The 18,559-nt window shown below is 50.4% G+C and overlaps 1 protein-coding gene across 1 annotated transcript in view; it reads right to left on the reverse strand.

Moving 5' to 3' along the window:
• Positions 1-18,559, reverse strand: part of LOC111146558 (thyroglobulin) — a 238,337-nt gene that overhangs the window by 90,435 nt on the left and 129,343 nt on the right. The window contains exons 38-41 of the mRNA XM_022502145.1: positions 18,094-18,313; positions 17,005-17,098; positions 14,415-14,574; positions 6,851-7,053 (exon numbers count right to left, since the gene is read on the reverse strand). Of these exons, the coding sequence (XP_022357853.1) occupies positions 6,851-7,053; positions 14,415-14,574; positions 17,005-17,098; positions 18,094-18,313 (677 nt within the window). The remainder of the gene's footprint in view (positions 1-6,850; positions 7,054-14,414; positions 14,575-17,004; positions 17,099-18,093; positions 18,314-18,559) is intronic.

Genomic DNA, 18,559 nt, shown 5'->3' on the forward strand with positions numbered 1-18,559 from the left:
AGAAAACCAGAGGCAGTAGGGTTAACTGAGGCAATTCCTGTGGACAGGAGCAAGGCTGCCTGTGGGAGGAGCCGGAAGGGGCCCAGGGTGCCTGGGCTGAGTGAGCTGGAGGGAGGGGCAGGGGCTGTCAGGAGGGAGGCGGTTCCAGCAGGGTTCTGGATGGGAATGTCAGGAGGTTAAGGTGTATTCTAGGAGAAAGGCAAAGCCAGTGGAAGGATCTAATTAAGGGAAGGATATCATTTCATCCATGTGTTTTAAAGAGCAGACTGGTTGCTATGAAGAGGAGAGATTTTAAAAATTCTGGTGTTGTATTATCTACTTGACACATAGTGAAAATTTGCAAGCTTTAAGACAAAAGAATGCAGGATTTCAAAATAAAGCGTTGGAACACTTTTTTGTGCAAAACTGAACGAAGGGCAAGTGTTGAATTTTGAGGCAAATGGAATTGATGGCAAAAATAAAATTGTCTAAGGGGCAAAAGAGATATTACAAAAGGAATGAGACATTAAGAAGATATAATGACTGAGCCTCTGTTAATCTAACAATAGAGTTTCAAAATATATCAAGCAACTATTGTAGGAACAAATAGATAAATGGGTCATTTTATTTGGAGATTTAAACACATGACTCTCAGAAACGGAGAGATCGGGGGGCGCCTGGGTGGCTCAGTGGGTTAAGCCTCTGCCTTCGGCTCAGGTCATGATCTCAGGGTCCTGGAATCAAGCCCCGCATCGGGCTCTCTGCTCAGCAGGGAGCCTGCTTCTCCCTCTCTCTCTCTGCCTGCCTCTCTGCCTACTTGTGATCTCTCTCTGTCAAATAAATAAATAAAATCTTTAAAAAAAAAAGAAAAAAAGGAAATGGAGAGATCGAGCAAAAATAAGTAGATAGGTAGAGAGAAGATGTCAATAACGCTGTACAACTTTTCTGCCAACCAATGAAGGATATATTAGGTCACAGGGGAAATCCTAATAAATTTCTGAGTCAACCTTCTCCAACACAAGCTCCATAATAATCATGAAATAAAATTAGAAATCAGTTTGCAAAAGAATGGGTTAAAATCCTACGTATCTAAAAGCTTTTAAAAGAAAAAAAAAAGACATATCTCCTATGATTAAGAAGAACATAACACAAGCAATAATCAAAGACACAGAAATATAGGACATGTCGCTACTTCCCCCAATGTCCAGGGCAGAGCTGATACAATAGTAAGAGGGACATTTATTGCTCAAAACCCATTGACCAGAAAACAAAAAATGACAAGTGATAGCTCAGATTTCAACTCAAGAAGCTCATAGAACAGGTGATTGTCTAAGCAGCAAGGAGAGAGCAAAAGATGACAAAGGTAAACACAGATGAAAGAAGAGCTTTGAAAGTAAAGTCATAAAGAAGATTCAGAAAGCAAGAACTTGTGGAATAGTAAGATTGATATGACGAAGAAAAACAAGAGCAAGAAGGATCAAGTCCAAGGAAAAGAAAGGCCAATGAGCTGCAGGGATGCAAATGAGGGGAACCTCTGCCTCCCTCAGTCAGCAGGGCTGGCCCCTCTCCCTCCCTTCCCTCCCTGCTGTCTGAGCTGTCCAGCCTCAGCCCTGCGGATGGGAACAAGGCCCTCAGACGGCAGAGAAACACCTAGAAAGAGCCCATGCCCCCAGAGATCATGAGACACTTTGGGAAATATGATGATAATAATGAAAAAAAAAAAAAAGAAAAAGAGAGAGATAAAAAGAAACATTTATTACTGAAGTTCCTTCAGTGTTGGATCTCTTTGTGAGAACAGCTGAGCATTTTTGTCCAAAGGAGATAGAAATCAGCCTGCCAACATGTACAGATAATGAAATAGCATCAGAAAAGCCCATGGAGACAACAGACCGAGTACTGGGAGTAGTAAGAAGCCTCAGAAAATCTGGAGCTAAGTTTATTCCCCTATGCCCGTCCTGACCAGCTGGAAAGTTCAATAAAAAATAGGACATCATTCATAATGCCAACCGAACTAGGACACAGGTAGGGACTTGCCTACAGTGATGTTGCAAAATTTGTGGGGAGAGAAGTTCAAAACTCTATAAAAAGACCAAAGGAGACAAAAATCCTGCTCGTGGTTATGGCATCAACTGGATCCACGGGTATGAAACTTCACATCATAAAAACACAGATATTTTTTGAAATTCATGAAAAAATTCCACAAAGATAACACTCAAATTCCCATCAGGACTATTTAAAGGCAATCAATATATGTATCTTAAAATCTAGATGAGAGCATTAGAGCCCATGAATAGCTCAGTTGATTCTGATTGAGAGAAATGGAGAAGAAAGTGCTCGCGCTATGAAGTTTGTGTGAAAACAGGAGAAAAGAGTTCTTGGGCCCCTCCACTAGTTTGATGGAACTCAGCACAGATGTTGGTGCCATCTTCCACACAGAGCCCTGCTAAGCATTAAGGAAATTCTAAGATGAAAAGCTCACAGGCCCTGTCAAGCTTTCAGTCACAACAGAATTGGAATAAGATGTGCTAGAAAAACAGCCAGCATGGAAGACAAGGCAGGATTCCTAAAAATTGCTAAATAGAAGTTTTTCTACCGAAATGAGAATCATTCTGTTTGAAGAGATGGAGAGAGGCTTAGAGGGTGCCATTTCAGCCAAGCCCTGAAGAAGTGAGTGGCTTTCCAAGTGGAGAAGCTCGCATGCCGACCACAGCAGGGCAATGGAAAGATGTGGAAGAAGGCATGGCATTTTCTAGGCATGTTGGTACTAGGGAGCCTGGAGAGCAGGGTTCCTGCAGGAATGGAGCAAGAGAGGAGACAGGAAAATGTAGCTTGAGGCCAATCAATGAGGCCTGGCGCTCCCTCCGAGGAATGCAGAATTGAGGCAATGCTGTAGGAAGGCAATGGAAGCCTCTTCTGGATCCTACAAAACATACTGCAGGGGACACGACCTCCTGTGTCTTCTCTTAAAACTGTGCAGGGCATCAGAGTCACAGAGTGTAGGTTTGCGATAGGTCGCCGCCTCCTTCTTCTTCAACCCAGGCCCTGGGAGCAGGTACAAACTCCCCTGACCTGTTTTGCTTTGGAGCTACCCTCGAGTGGCAAGACAAGGGGGAACCTGGATTTCTCGAGTTCCTACAGGTGCCGGACACTCCACAATCCTTACATGAAGACCACTTCTTGAGCCGTTAGGAGACGGAATTAATCATACTGATTTTATCCATGAAGAATTCAAGAGTGAAGGGCTTTGCCCAAGGCTGGGATCTTAAGGCAGGCTTGCCTAATCATGGACCTGAGCTCTTTCCCTTAGGCATTAAGGCCCTGGAAGAGTCTTCAGCTTCTCTGCGGAAGCAGCTTCATAGGGTGGGGAAAACACAGGATATGGCTTTAGGTTCTAGCCCCTAATGTGGCTCCTTCTTTGCTGTGTTCTTTAGCAAGTCACTAGACCTCCCTAAGCCTCAGACTTCCTATCTTCAGATTGCAAATAATAGAAAGACCCCGTGCCAACCAATGTGAGCAATCCACAAGATAATATATTGGAAGAGCCTTGTGGCCCCAAATCATCTAAATAAAATCATTAATTATCACAGGAGCCTGTTGTGCCTGGTGTCTCGTAACAGCTCTGGCCTCAAGATTTGCAGAAAGACTTAAGATCTTATCCAAGAATATATCACCAACTCACATCCATTCCCCCAAACATCTGTTGGTAAAGAACATGTTTAAGAACTGCTAATGTATTGAAGTATTTTCGTTCTCTTGATTCCAAATACCAAATAATTTCACATGCATCCCAAAGACTGCTGGGAGCAGTTGTAAAAGCTGTTTCTAAATGACTAAAACAGATGGAGAGTTTATTTTTAAATACACTACCATTTGCTGAAACAGATTAGTTTCTGAAATTCCCCAAACACTTCAAGTCTCCAGAATTTTCAAAAAGAGAATTCTGCCTTCTGGGCTGACTGGAAGGCATTTTTGGTGTCTTCCAGGTCCCACTGAGTATCTAGTCTCAGAGAGGCCTCTGGGAAAACCCCTGCAGGAGCATTCAAAGTAAGAAAGTTCTGTTTTCAATACCAGGAATTGAAAGATGTTTGGCCTCAGACCTCCTGCCACGAAGATGGGCCCACTAAGAGGGAGAGATTGAAGAAAATCTGAATCAAAGGACAAGAAACACAAGGCAATGGTGGTAGGGAGGGAAGTGGACCAGCCTGGGGGGCCCTGGGCATTGTCCCCCATTCCTCTGCTCATTCACTGCCTGGACATTAACTATGGAGCATCCACTCTAGGACAGCTGTGTTGAGTGCTTAGGGTCCTGTGCGAGAACAAGACACAGCTGTTCCTTGTTCTCTGGGGGCTCACAGTCTTGTGCGGGAGAGATTGGGCAGCAGGAATAATTCTTTACTGGTAGGAAATCGTGATAAATGCTGTGCAGAGAAGTAGAGGCAGCACAAGCCGTATAAAGAGGGTCTAGTTCTGGGCTAAAGAGTTTGGAAGAATTCCCTGAAGGACAAATAGAGAAGGCAAAGAAGAAGATAGGATAAGAGTGTTCACACAGAGGGAAGCAGAATAGAGCCCAGGCCCTTCGAGGAACGTTGGAAAGCTCCTATGGCTCAAGGAGAGAGGCAAAGTGGCAGGTGGTATTGCTTCCTGTAGGGAATGGTGACAGTATTGATCCAGCATCATATCTTCCCAAACAATGTCAATCCTATCCTCCTCATGACAATCAAGGGTTTAGATCCCAAGAAGGCTGGACAATGCTGGAATCTGTTTATATGACCTTAGAATTGCTAGCAAGTCCATGACATTGGTTTTGATGGTGCTCTGTCTTTCCTTAGTTTGGCTACTTCATAGTCTCATCATTGTTTTATCTGCTTCCAGGATTGTCCCTCTTAAATGCATCTTCCACTTGGCTTTAAGGCAAGTCTTCCTAAAGGGAAGCAAGTTTCTTACTTGCCTAAAAGCCCTTTGATAGCACACTGAAGTTCTATTCACTAAGCACTATTCACATAAGGCAGAAACAACCCCAGTGTTTATCAACAAATGAATGTATGAACAAAATGTGGTCTATGCATACAATGGAATGTTATTCAGCCTAGAAAGGAAGGAAATTCTGATATAGGCTACAACACGGATGAGACTTTATGAAGACATTATGCTAAGTGATATAAGCCACACACACACACACACACACACACACACACATTTTGTATGATTCTACTGCTGTGAGGTCCCTAGACTAGGCAAATTCACAGAGACAGAAGATAGAATAGTGGTCATCAGGGGTTGGGGAGCAGGGAATGGAGAGTTATTTTTCAATAGTTACAGAGCTTCTGTTTGGGATGATGGAAAGTTCTAAAAGTGATTAGTGGTGATGATTGTACCACACTGAAAGTACTTAATGCCACTAAACTGTACACTTAAATATGGTTAAAATGGGAAAGCAAACCAAACCAGACCTAACTCCCCAATGGCTCCCATCACTGAGGATGAAAGTCAAGGTGTCCATCCAATCCGGCAGCTCCCTGCCTCCCAGTCTCTATCACTGCTGACCACGAAGATCCTGTCTCCCACCGCATATAGGACTGGCAGATCTCAGTGAGAAGCCAAGTTGTGCCCTAGTGCTAGAACTCCTCCTTCAGTGAAATGTCTGCACAGTCTTCAACACATCGCTCAGATGTATCTTCTCCTCAGAAGTGTTCCTGGACACTCCCTCTTCCCTGTGCTTAGTTGGGTGCTTCTCTCTGAGCTGCCCTAAGACCCACTTTTAAATATCTGCTTTAAGTCTTTTCCCTCACCCCTCAGTAATCTGTAGGTTTCCCAAGAACTAGGACATGAATTATTCAACATGACATTTCCAGCGCCTACCATGGCACCTCATACAAACTGGACACTCCATAAAATTAGCAGCTAATCAGTGATAATAACCATCAGGTCTTGTGCTGTGATCAACAGGTAACTTCTTCCATAACAGTTATTGTCATGATCAAAATCATTGTATCATCATCATCATCACCATCATCACCATCATCACCATCACCACCATCATCATCCAGCAGGAACTTCAGACCATCTAGTAGAGTCATTAGTGCTAATTTCTATTCTTTGCATTCTTTCAACAGTCAATGACTCTGTCGGCCAAATCTTGGGAGCACCATGCCTCACCCCATGGTTGCTGACACAGCAGCCTGCAGCTCCTTGATCAGACACGTGGACAAACTCTGGGGTCCCTGCCACCCCTCCCCAACTGAGACAATGAGGTGGAAGCGTTCAGAGAGCGGAATGAATCACCCAATAGAGCTCCATGAAGAAATGCCACCAGAACTGAACTGCAGCCAGGAGATGGGAGCATAGACTATTGAAGAAACCAGACAACATAAAGGAAGAGTTAGAGTTCAAACCCTGAGAAGGGCAGGGAAGCAACACTAGAAAGCAGATGAGGGTTCTCTGTTCTACTTCTCTCCTGTTGTGGCAATAATGTCAGGTGTCGTTAGCATCATATTGGCTAAACTGTGCCGTCATTAGCTTTTCCTCCACCAGAAAGCTCCTCATCCTACATTCCATCTCCTTGTGTTTGTCTATTGACAAGAGAGATCTTCGAGAGTTCATACCATTAAACCCTAGTGGAGCAATCTCCCAAAATGGAAACACTTCCCCATCTAGAATTTTCACCACTTTGGGATGATGGACAGTAGTCAGAGGAGCCTCTTGGCATCCTCAAATCACCTGACCATGGAAAGATGGCCATGAGCAAGAACACACTCAAAACAAAGGATAAAGGAAACCAGGCAATCGAAGCCAAGTGGTCTCAAGAAGTAAGTGAGGCTCCTTCACCTCACCAGTGTCCAAAACAAGTCTGAAGGTTGAACAGGTGACTCACCATCAGCACGACCCTTCGAAAGAGTCTGGAGTCAGTGGTCCTGGTGGTTAGAAGGTGGATGCTAGCCACGTCGGCTCCGCCACGGTCTGCTGCCAGTGTCACGCGCCGAGGATCTCCACCAAACACTCCAATGTGTGTCTGCACCCAGGTCAGAGCTGCCCACTGGTCCAGAAGTCCCCAGTTGCCACTCACCTCACCAGAACCTGCAAAAGGAAAGCCTTTTACTCTCTATGATCTTACAGCCTAGGGTTTACCCACCCCAGTGCTGTCTGGGGTACTTCTGGGGGACCTGGACTTGTGTCTGTGCAGGTTGGTGGGAACAGCATGGCTTCAGAACCAGACCCCTCCAGCCTTTTCTGGGTAGGAGAGCCTGCCATTGTCATTCCACTTCTCTGGGCCACAGCTCTCCCACCATAGGTGAGGGCACCTGCTAGGGGGGCTGCTCACATCAGAGGCAGTCCACGTTCAGACCACAACCTGGCTTGGCATGGCAGCGGGGATGCCCCATGTGTTGACCCACCGTGGTGGCTCTCCATACCTCTTCCTCCCTGACCAGGACCAGGTATGGCTGAGGTTCTCCATCTAGCTCCCACTGCCTCTTCTCCCATGACCTTCAGTAGCATTCAGCTGAGTTACTCTATTCTTTTTTCATGGAATTCAGTAAATATTTATTGAAAGCTTAGCACTATTTTTTTTTAATGCAGTGATTCAGATGTACACGCACAATGTATATATAATATAGTAAAAATATGCTCTTGTCAGCGTTTGGGACACTACATGCCCATGGCCTTTGGCCATCCTCTGAATCCAGTGGCTCCTCCTTTTCCATCTACACGGCTAACCACTCGGAAATACCCGGCTTGTTCTGGTTCACACTAAGACTCGCCCACTTTGCCCTAGGACACCCCAGCAACTCCCATGCTTTCAATCACCACCCACATAGGGTTGGCTCAGGATTACCTCAGGCATGGAGTGTTCCCCCAGCACCCGCCCCTCAAGTCTCCAGGAGGCTACCTTGCTTAAGGCATTTCAAGAGCATTGAGTCCTAAAGGGAATCGATTCCAAGTCCCCTGAGCACAGAGCCTTTGCAGAATTTCTTATGTTCTCCTTCTAATGCAGCACCGCCCACCCGATCTGCTCCTACACAGCCCCAGGGTCCTCCCTGACACCTGCTGCCCTGAATCCCCGGCCCACCTCTTCCCCAGGGGCTCCGGGCTTTCTCCCCACTGAGCTCCTCAGTGCTTCTCACTGGCCTCCTGTATCCACGTGTCTCTCCCTCTGATGAATCGTGCATGCCACATCCTGAGCGGCCTTTTGTTTATTTTTTAAGTTTTAAATATTTTAAGAGAGGGCTGAGTGGCTCTTTTATTTATTTTTTAAAATTTTTTTTTAGGATTTTATTTATTTATTTGAGAGAGAGAGAGAGCACGAGCAGAGGGAGAGTGAGAAACAGACTCCCTGCTGAGCAGGGAGCCCAACACAGGGCTCAATCCCAGGACCCTGAGATCATGACCTGTACTGAAGGCAGACACTTAACAACTGAGCCCCCCAGGCGCCCCCCGAGTAGTCTTTTAATGCATAATTTTGATCACACCTCTCTCTCTCTCTCTCTCTCTCTCTCTCTCTCTCACACACACACACACACACACACACACACACACACACACACCCAGTCCTATCCTATCTAAAATCTCCCCTCGCATCCCTTTAGGACATAATCTCAGTTCTCCCAGGATGTTCCAGGCCTCATGGGATGGGAGGCGGCTGTCTCTTGGGGCCTATTTCCCTTCATCTCCTCCCCGTCCCTGCTCTGCAGCCACCTGGCTTCTCATCAGTGGCTTAAACCCCTCAGCCCATCCTCCTCCAGACCTGTGCTTGGCCCATGGGACCTCCTCCGCCCAGAGCCCTCTGCTGCGCCCTGGCCTTCCTCCCCTTCCTCCTCTTCCCCAGCCGTCCTTCAAGTTTTAGCTATCGGATAATTCAGAGGCAGCCCTCAGGTAAGGAAGGTTCTCCTTCCGGGTTATTTGTCACGCTGGCTATCACCTTCCTTGCTAGCCCATGGCCTCCACTGAAACCAGGGGCACATAGCAAGTCCTTCGTCGATGTCCAGTGAATGAATGACCGTAGTTACGAGTAACAGGGCTCAGTATCCAGTGAAAAACTGTCAACGAGACTCCGTATTCCAAACAGAAGAATAGGAAAATCTTGCGTCCCAGTTCCTCACGCGGGCGCTCACCAAGCTGACGAGAACATCCACTCGGAGGACACAACAGTACAAATTACTCTTCCAGCTGGTCAGACTCTCAGAATTTCTTCAAATGCATTTTGTGTTCTGGGTTTCGTGAAGACATTACCACAGTCCTCACTGTGGACGTTTCTGGACTGCACTTCTCTTTTGTTAGGAGGAACGCGTGGTTTCTGAGGTCTTGGGCAGGGCAGGAAAGCTGGGTGCCCTCTGGGTGGGACCTAGTCCTGCACGTCCTGGAAGTGACATCCACAGCCTGCATTTCTGGGGACAATATAGGAGGTTTGGGGACAGCTATCCCTGCCTCTGACTTCCCATAGATCAGCTTCCCAAGTACAGTGCTGACGTTATGGGGTCTACGGACCCCCAAGAAGTCAGAGGGGAGGGTCCTCCAAGGGCTGCTCTTCCGACAAGTCTGGATGGGGCTTGGCCTGGTGCCAGGTGTTGAATGTGGTTCCATGGAGAGCAAGACAGGCACGGCGCTGGCCCTTGGGACGCACAGCCTCAGCCATGCGCACAGGGGCAGTGAGCTAACCGCTCTCAGGGAGTCTGCTCCAACCCCTTCCTTCACTGAGGAGGAACCTGACCCTTGAGAGGAAATGTTTGTTTCAGCATAAGAAGCAAATGTAATAGAAAGTCAGGACTTAGATCCCAATGCACATTCGGAACTCTCGGTCCCAACACTCAATCCTATTCAACACTTGTTGGAAAATTTATGATGTGCAAGACATTGTGTTATTTTCATTAAAAAAAAAAAAAAAAAGTGCTCCATTTATGGAACTTTCCATGCTCAAAAGCTCTGTTAACTCCCGTTTGTGCCCAGAGTCAAGTCTAAATGTCTTCCCGGCTTTTGTGATCCTCTGCGAGTGGCCTGGGCCCATCCAAGCAGCTTGGGTTGCCTTCATTTTCCAACACTGGCCCTTGCCCAGCCAACATGGCCACGTTCACTCAGCCATCCTGCTGTGGCCCAGCCCCTGAGGCCTCCTCGGTGTCTTGCTGCCTCTGTCTTGCCACACACGAGCTGTGCCGTGCCCCTGGGGGAGGACGCCGGAGTGGGGCTCCCTGCCAGCTGCACGTAGAGTCCAGTAGGGAGACAGAGGTGAGCAGGCGTCCAACCCTGTCCACCTACCCAGGCTGCCCTGCTCGGTCCTCCCACCTGCACTGGCCAGAACCACCCCAGCCATACCAGCTGCTCCCCCATTCCATAACTGGTTCTCGCTTGCTCACGTGATGTCTCCAGCTCTCCCTTTAATGCTCCTTGGGGCCATTCTGAGCTCACAGTGCCCGCCCCCAGTCTCACTGATGGTCGTGGAGAAGCAGGTGAGGTGGCCAAACACACAGGTTATGGAACCAGACCAGCTGGGAGCAGCCCCAGCCCCCCCACCTACCAGCACTTCGGGGCCTTGGACACACTACCTAGTGTGACTTGATTTCCCCTATCAGTACAATGGAAGTAATAACCCTACTTAGGTCTTCGGGTTGTTAGGATGATTGAATTGGTTAACAATCACAAAGGAAACAGACAGTGCCTGGCATAAAGCACTGTAGAAATTGTCTAGTTTTTCTTGAATAAAATGAAACAGATTTAGGTCCCAGCAGATTCTCCCAGATGTTCTTTGCAGAGTGTGCCTTGGCTTTTGCAGCAGAAATTGCACCTACGGGGGATAGCAGCTGAGACAGGACTCTGTGCCCACTCTTCTGGCTGGAGGGTAGCAGACCCTCTCGGGAGGCCCTGGGGATGATGAGGGAATGGTAATGGTACCATGCCTGGCCTTCTGTCTGACTCCCCAGCCAAAGCACCCCTCCTCTGTCCCCACAGCCTACTCGGGCCTGCAGGCTGACTCTCCCCCCCCCCCACCTCTGAGCCTGACTGCCCCCCACTCCACCTGCCCCTGTTCCCCTCCTGCAGTGCTTTGCCAGAGTGGGGATTGTCACTGAGCCCTGTGCCCCCCAGAGTCTGTCCCCGGGCAGGATCCAGGCTGGGGAAATGGCTTCCCCCAGCCCACCACCAACCCCTTCACATCCTTTCCAACTGCTCAGTTTACCAGGAACCAGGGCCCCCTTAAAGTACTGTTGGGTTTGGCCTCCCTCTTCTCACAGAGAACACGAGCTTGTCTTGTCAGCCACAGGCCTGGCATGAGCTTCTTTCTGTTTCCGTCCTCCCTCCAGGCACTTTGAAAACTGCTTCCAGAGTCCGGAGATCTTGGAGGACCTCATTCTTGCGGGCTACAATAGCGGATGCCACACACGCTGATCACCAGGGAACGTGGGCAGAGACCGCTGGGCAGGACTCAGTCCATGCCAAGGGCTATCGCAGCTGCTGTGGTCCAGGGGCAACTCATGCCAGCTGCTGGCTCCATGTGGGGCCGGGGCATGACCACAACCCAGCCCTGCCTGGAAGGAGCCCTGTCTGGGTCCATAGAGAGGAAAGAGAGCTTAACCCTTGTGAGCCCCTGCTGGGTGCCAGGCAGCGTGCCAGCTGTCTGCCTTCCACACTCGAATTCTCCCGTCGGCCCCCCTTATATCTTAGCATCATCTGAGAGATGGGCAGCGTGGGGGTGGACGCAGAGGGAAGGAAGTGCCCAGAGCCCCTCAGGTCCACAGCTTGGCTGAACTGCTCTCAGACCCCGTGCTGCATGGATGCCAAGCCTGTGTGCCCTGCAGGACCCTGGGCTCTGGCTGGCACTCAGAGTAGCCCGTCTCTCTCCAGACCCATGTTCGGAACATCAGCGTCCAAGTATTTAAAATGGAAAAGGGGAAAGATGGACGGTGCAGTACAGGGAAGTCTTAGGGAGTGAAACTCTTATGCGTGACCCATAATGGTGGACACGTGACATTTATCAAAACCATAGAGAGGATGACACAAAGAGCAAGCCCTACTGAAAACTCTGGACTTCAGTCAATGCTAACCTATCCGTGTTGCCTCCTCGATCGTAACAGAGGTGCCCCATCAACACACAGTGTCAGATAGTAGGGGAAACTGAGGCAGGGGAAGGCACCTATGGAACTCTTTGTACTTCCTGCTCAGTTATTCTGTAAACTTAAAGCACTCTAAATGGTAAAATCTATTAACTATTGTTTTAATTGATAAAGGGGATGGTGGGCTTTTGTCACAAATTTACTGGGGGAGTCCGCAGACTCACACACCCATTGCCTTCCTCTTCCAGAGCATCCCCCAGGACCACAGGCAGTCGGAAGGCTGTGTTTGCATCCTAACGTTTCAGTGTCTCAGTTTCTCTACAGATGCATTGCTCCCCTCTCCTGGTGGAGCTGTAGGGAGGCTCAGCTAAGGCATCTTCCATCGAGGACGGAAGGCCCAGGAATGCAGAGGAAGCTAGGAAGTCTAGTAAATAAAGCAAAGATAACCTGTCTGTGGCTCAATGGACATAAAAGACACATCCTGCTCTCTACACGGAAGAACAGAGAATCCAAGGGCCCTTTCTAAACCTCCAAGGGAGCAAGCCACAAGATGTTTCTCCTTGCTCTTTGACCAATAGGATTTAACACCCCAAGTGCACTCCCAACTGGGGCATGGAGGTCCTTGACCTCCCTGAGCCTCGCTGAGTCACCTGCCACATGGCCACTCGGTACTGGCCCCACAGAGCTGCCATGAGAGTGAAAGGAGGCGATCCAGGAGAGACATCTGGTAGAGGCAGGCACTGCTGAGTGTAACATTCCTCCCCTCTCGCTGACAGTTCTGCTTTAAGCACAATGAACAGGCAGCGTTCCAGGTCAGGAATGAGAAGGGCATTCCAGAAGGTGTTCTGGAAACTTCCTTTGCCTCCCCTGACACTGACTCCACCAGCAGCAGGAATGAGTTTCCCTTCCTAGAAGCACACAAATTCTCAATAAGATTACATGCCCCTCGGGCATGGGTAACATATGGGAATTCGCTCCCCTCTGTCCAGAAAAGCTCGAAGACAAGGCAGCAGCCATGTCTGTGGAACGTTCCACCTGACCACGTTCAAGAGCATGATGTCTGAATTTCACTCGCCTCTTCAGAGATGGAAGCTACGGACTTATCAAATCATCATCAGTCCCATGTTCAAAAAGAGGAAAGAAAACCCAGGCAGAGTTTTTGTTGCTCTGGCAGCTGACCCTGGTCCTTCTGAAGGAAAATCTGAAATGTGTTCACCATCCACATTTCCCTCATTGGCATCTGGTCGTATTTTGCCTGAAGTTGGTACCCGCTTCATGGTTGTCCTGCAGGCCTAGAATCTTCTTCCTGGCAATCAACGGCTCATGCCACGTGGTGCACCTAACCCTCATTCCCCAGCACTCTGGAATTTCTACCCACTCACCCACACTCTAGATGAGTCCATTATTCTAACCATGCTACTTTCTACCTGCCCATCCTGACTTAGCATGTAAGGCGTTTGGGTCTTAAATGAGATCCTTCGAGAAGAGAGATGAAGTTCAGCGCCTATCTGAAGGTTCCCACTGTAGTATCTAAAGCCCTTTCTCGTGTACAACCTCCCTACAGCCTCATGTAACTGTGGATGTTGGGTAAAATTGTCCCCATTTTACAGAGGAGAAAGCTGAGACTCAGAAATGAAGGGTTTTAGCCCAGGTCACACAGACATTGAATGGCAGAAGTGGCCATTGGTTCTTCAGATTCCCAGACCTGCGTGTCTACCCCCAGCCGTGGCTATCTGACAAGTGTCCCACCATTGGGAGGGACTGGACATGGAGGAAAAGACGGACAGGGGACGCTGTCCCGGCCTCCATTCTGCCCTGGGTGCTGGTGAGGGAGGTGGATGGAAGCAAGGAGACAAACAGTTCTGCGACTGGATGGGGGACAGGCTGATGTTCACAAGTGAGGCTGGCGTTAAAGAGGAAACGGGAAGCATCACTGAGGCAGCTCTTACGTGGAGTCAAATGGCGGCCCCGCGGGCCCAGCACTATAATCCATCTACGGTCCCCTAGAGCCAATCAGCCCTGGTGGTGAAAGTTGGCTCTGATCTTTCCTGACTGTTGAGGCTAACAGGTGTCTAACCTTCTGGGGCCTCAAAACACACACGCGCGCACACACACACACCACCACCGCCACCACCGCCACAAGATACAACACATAATGTAGTCGGAACAGCTCTAGCACATAGTAAGATCAACCACTGGCAACAATTACTCTCAGGTATGGGTGTCAGCATCGCTGGAAGGTCTCATGGGCGTGTGGGACAGTCTACTGAGTGCTTGGCTCAGCTGGAGGAGGGCCAAGGGGCCCCGAAGGGATGGGGCTTTGGGAAGAAGGGTTTGACCACACGTAGAATGGCCCTCAGCTCAGGGGGTCGGCAATCCCCAACCACGCCAGCGACTTACCAGAACTCAGGAAGCCGAAGACACCCACTCGGTAGCTGGCCGTGACAACGATGAGGTTGCCAATAGCAGCCGGGAAGGAGCCGTCGAGAGCCAGCTGTCCTTCGGTCCCCCTCCATTCCACGGTGTTGTGGAAGAAGACCAGCACGGAGGCGTTGGGGGCCTGTGGGGAGTGGAGAAATGTGAGGCTACAGGTTGACCCATTCTCACCCTCCAGAGCTCAGTGAGGGCACCTTTCCCAAGAAGGTGCCAGATTCCGAGCCTACCCACAACTCTTCCTGTCAACTCTGCCATGTGGGCACACCTAGTCCTATGTTACAGGCTGAACTGTGGCACCCTAAATTTCACAGTTGAATTCCTGACTCCACGAACTCAGAGTGTGACTGAATTTGGGAGAGCGTCCTATATAAGGTCCTAAGCTAGTGGACCCTAACCCAATATGACTGTATCCTCAGAAGAAGGGGGAATTTGGATGGAGACACACACAGAAGGGATACCACGTAGAGACAGAGGGAGGACGAGACGACCAACCATGGGCCACGAAGAGTGGCCTCAGAAGGAACCAGCCCCGCCGACCCCTGGATCTTAGATCTCCAGCCTTCAGAATGTTGAAAAAATAATCTTTCTGTTGTTTTGCCACCTGGTCTGTGGAGCCCTATCAGAGCAGCCCTAGCACGCGAGTAAGCCTGATGTCACAGAGAAGGAAGCTGAGGGTCATGAAAAGTAGATACTTTGCTCACATTGCAAAGCGAGCAGATGGCAGAAAGGACAGCTCCTGCAGACTGGGAGCCCATCACCTGGAGCTAGACAGTCTTGCCACATCCCAGGTCCACCCCGTAGGCAGATGCTCTAAGGACTACAAGCACTTCCATTCTACAGGTGTGAATACCAAGGCTCACGGTTGTGAAATGACTTTTTAAAGCACGTACAGAAAGGAAGGGGCCGACCCAGAATTCCAGCCTCAGCGCCCCCTCCCAGCATACTCTCCTGGGCCCTCCCATCTGTGACACCATGTCCCTTAGGTGAGTGATGAGTAGCTCTCTATCGCCAGGACAGGTTTCAGGCAGGGTGGCCAAACTGAAAGGACTCACCAGGGAGGACCCAGACAGTCTTCCAGAATAAAGTCGGGGCCAGGCCTGGGGTGTTGGAAGACTGCATAGCTCCAGGCAGTGGGCTGCAGGTCTGCCGTCACTTGCAGGTGGAGTGACCCTCATCCCTTTACATGTGGTCTCTGTCCCACTCACGGTTATCTCCAATGTCCCCATCAGCCACCTAGTGTCTCATCAGTCTCCATACAGTTTTTACTTAATTTCTGCAAGAACTGTATGAGCCAGAGGCTACTTCTCTTCCCCTTTCAGAACCTGTACCCAGAGCACATGGAACACAATTACCTTCTCTACACCAGTGAGGCAGGGGTCAGCGGCACCTTAGTTGGGAGCCAGACCTCAATCTAGCATCGCAGGTATGGGGAGACCAGAGCTGGGCAGAGGGGACCCATTGTCTCCCTTACTCTGGGTTCTCTGCTCATAGTAGCACCGTCTACGAGAACTTTCACCTGTGGGGGCCTCATGACAAAGCTCACTCAGACCAGCGTGCTGAGGTCAAACATCCAAAGGAAGGCGGCCTCTCGTGGCTAGTAGGCCAGGGGACCACGAAGCTGTGGCACGGGGCAGGGTATCATCGTATCTATCCACACTGAGGTGGCGTCCCCAGAAACTGATGTTTTCTAAAATTCATCCGTTTTTGCTTTCATGCCCTCGGACCCTTCCCCCCAAACAGGAAACTCAAACATGGAGCTTCAGGCTCGTGGCCGCTACTTAGGCCGGTCCAGGCTCTAAATCAGGGCATCACCCTGTCCGGGTCACAGCTCCAAACCTCACCCCCCGGAACTGTCCCCCAAACAGGAGTCCAAGCGGAAGCACACCCAGGGGTCACTCCTAGGGCCTCTCAAGGACAGCGGTTGATTTGTCTCCTCACCGGCAGATGAGCCCCAGTCAGGCTCCATCCTCCCCAGCTGTGGGTCTCTCCCCCTCTCAGACACCCTGCATCGCTGACCCTCACCCACTGCCTGACTCACATCTCCCTCCCCTCACCCCGGTCAGGTGGCACCCCTGACCACCACCCAACACCTCCCGTCACTGTGACCTTTCCTCTATTTCTCCTCAGAGTCTCATCCACACCACGGTTGTTCAATAACCATTTGCGTGTTGGTTTCTGCCCTGTCCACTACAGTGTAACTCCTGAGGGCAGCCACTCGGTTTGTCACTTCTCTGTCTTACCCCCCCAACCCAGAGCAGTGCCCCCCAACACAGACCCTCATGAAGATTTCTTGGAGAACTGAACCAGGACAATAGTGCCCCATTTGCCACGGGGGTGGCCTGAGGATGTGGGGAGGGTCAGGTGAGGCCCTGTGGTTCCAGAAGGACCCTCTGCTTCCTCTTGGCCACACAGGCTTTCAGGAAGCCAAGAACTGGTGAGGACAGCGCTGGGAGCACAGAGTCTGGAGGGGGTGAATGATCCCGGCAGCTCCGGGGACGGGGGGAGTCTAACAGGGCAGTTTTCAGGGTAGACAGTCAAGGGTTTCCGAACTCACCACGTTCTGAGGGACAAACATGTTAAGATACAGGCAGTCTTCGCTGACTCTGGTAGCCGCGGGTGCTTGGGTTCCTGGCTGCCAGCAGCTGGCCCTGGGGAGGCAGATTCTATGACTTCCAGGTGAACAACCAAAGATACACGCCTCGTCTTCCCCTCTCGCCTGCCACCCCCAGCCAGAAACCCCCGGCCCTTACAAAGGCCCAATGGTCATGGCCGACCAGCTCTGCAGGATTAGGCAGCTTCGGTAAACGGGGAAAGGGAGTGGCAAGCACAGGGAAGAAACGGCAGGATGCCCACCTTTCCCTCCACTGAGGCCCATGGAGGAACACCTCCAGGGACAAGCTGCCAGCTCAGAGAAAGGATGCCCGAGATAGGGACGGGGAACGTGGGTATTGCTCGGGACCTAGGCCCTTCCTTGCCGCACGTGTGCAGACCTGTCACTGGATGTGGAGTCTGAGCTGTTTTCTGCATCAGGACAGGGCCCGAGCGTGCCAGGCTGAGCGTCCCTGAGCATGAGAGCTGAGACCGCATCCGGGACATGGCCACCGGCAGCCCGATGGGACCCGCCCAAGAGGTGATTTTCCCTGTCCCCCAACCTCATCTGCGGTGGACCCTGAGAAGGCAAACTCTCCACCTACTTTCCAACCAAAGCCTCCCCCATCATGTGGGTCCACCCTGACATGGGGAAGCACTCTGATTAATGGACGCTTATTCCTTTTGTGTCTCCATGGTGGAGACTTACTACCATGGCTTTCCACACTTTTCCACCACCGCCCAAGTTCAAGCCCTCAATGCCTTCATGCTGAGGAGGGCAGAGCCTCAGTAGCCTGGGTCCCTGCATCACTGCAGAGAGCAGAACATGCCACCCCCACCCCCATCACCAAATGCACTTTGCAGGAACAAGAGAATGGTATTTGGAGGGTTTATCTGTAAGAGCCCTTAATGCCCCTTGATTAACATGCTGACCATTCCCATGCACCCCTCAAATTGGAAAGCACTGCTGTGCCCCCAAGTCTCACTCTGATGCGTTCAAACGGGAGGGGAGTTCCCTGGGCATTCACCGAGATGCATTCCACGAGATCCTCACCGTGGCTGGGTGGCATCCCAGGACCCTGTCCAGTTCGAGGGCTCTGGGGCCTGGAAGCGGCTCTCTGCCAGGGGCGGGGCGGCATACGGAACTCCCAGGAACTGGTCCACTTGCTTCCACGAGCTGCCCACCTGGATGGCCCGCGACCTGCCCAGCAGTCGGCCGTGGGGGGCGATGGTCACAGAAGGTGCCAGTGTCCCAAAACCCAGCAGAGGCATGTCTGTGGGGAGGGGGATAGCGGGGGAAGAGATGACCATGGGTGCTCTATTCAAACAAAAACACCGCTTTTCACACTTAAAAAAATGTCGGTAGTTCGTTCAACCCCAGAAGCCAGAGTCTAGCCAGGTTAGTTTTCAATGTGAAAAAAAAAAAAAAATTAATAGCAAATACAGCTGATGTTTACCAGGCACTGAACATCTGTAGAGCATGGCATGGGTCCCTTCTCTACATGTGTTGCCTCGCTGAT

This window comes from Enhydra lutris, unplaced genomic scaffold, assembly GCF_002288905.1.
Source record: "Enhydra lutris kenyoni isolate GAN:26980312 unplaced genomic scaffold, ASM228890v2 scaffoldscaffold14, whole genome shotgun sequence".
NCBI lineage: Eukaryota > Metazoa > Chordata > Mammalia > Carnivora > Mustelidae > Enhydra > Enhydra lutris.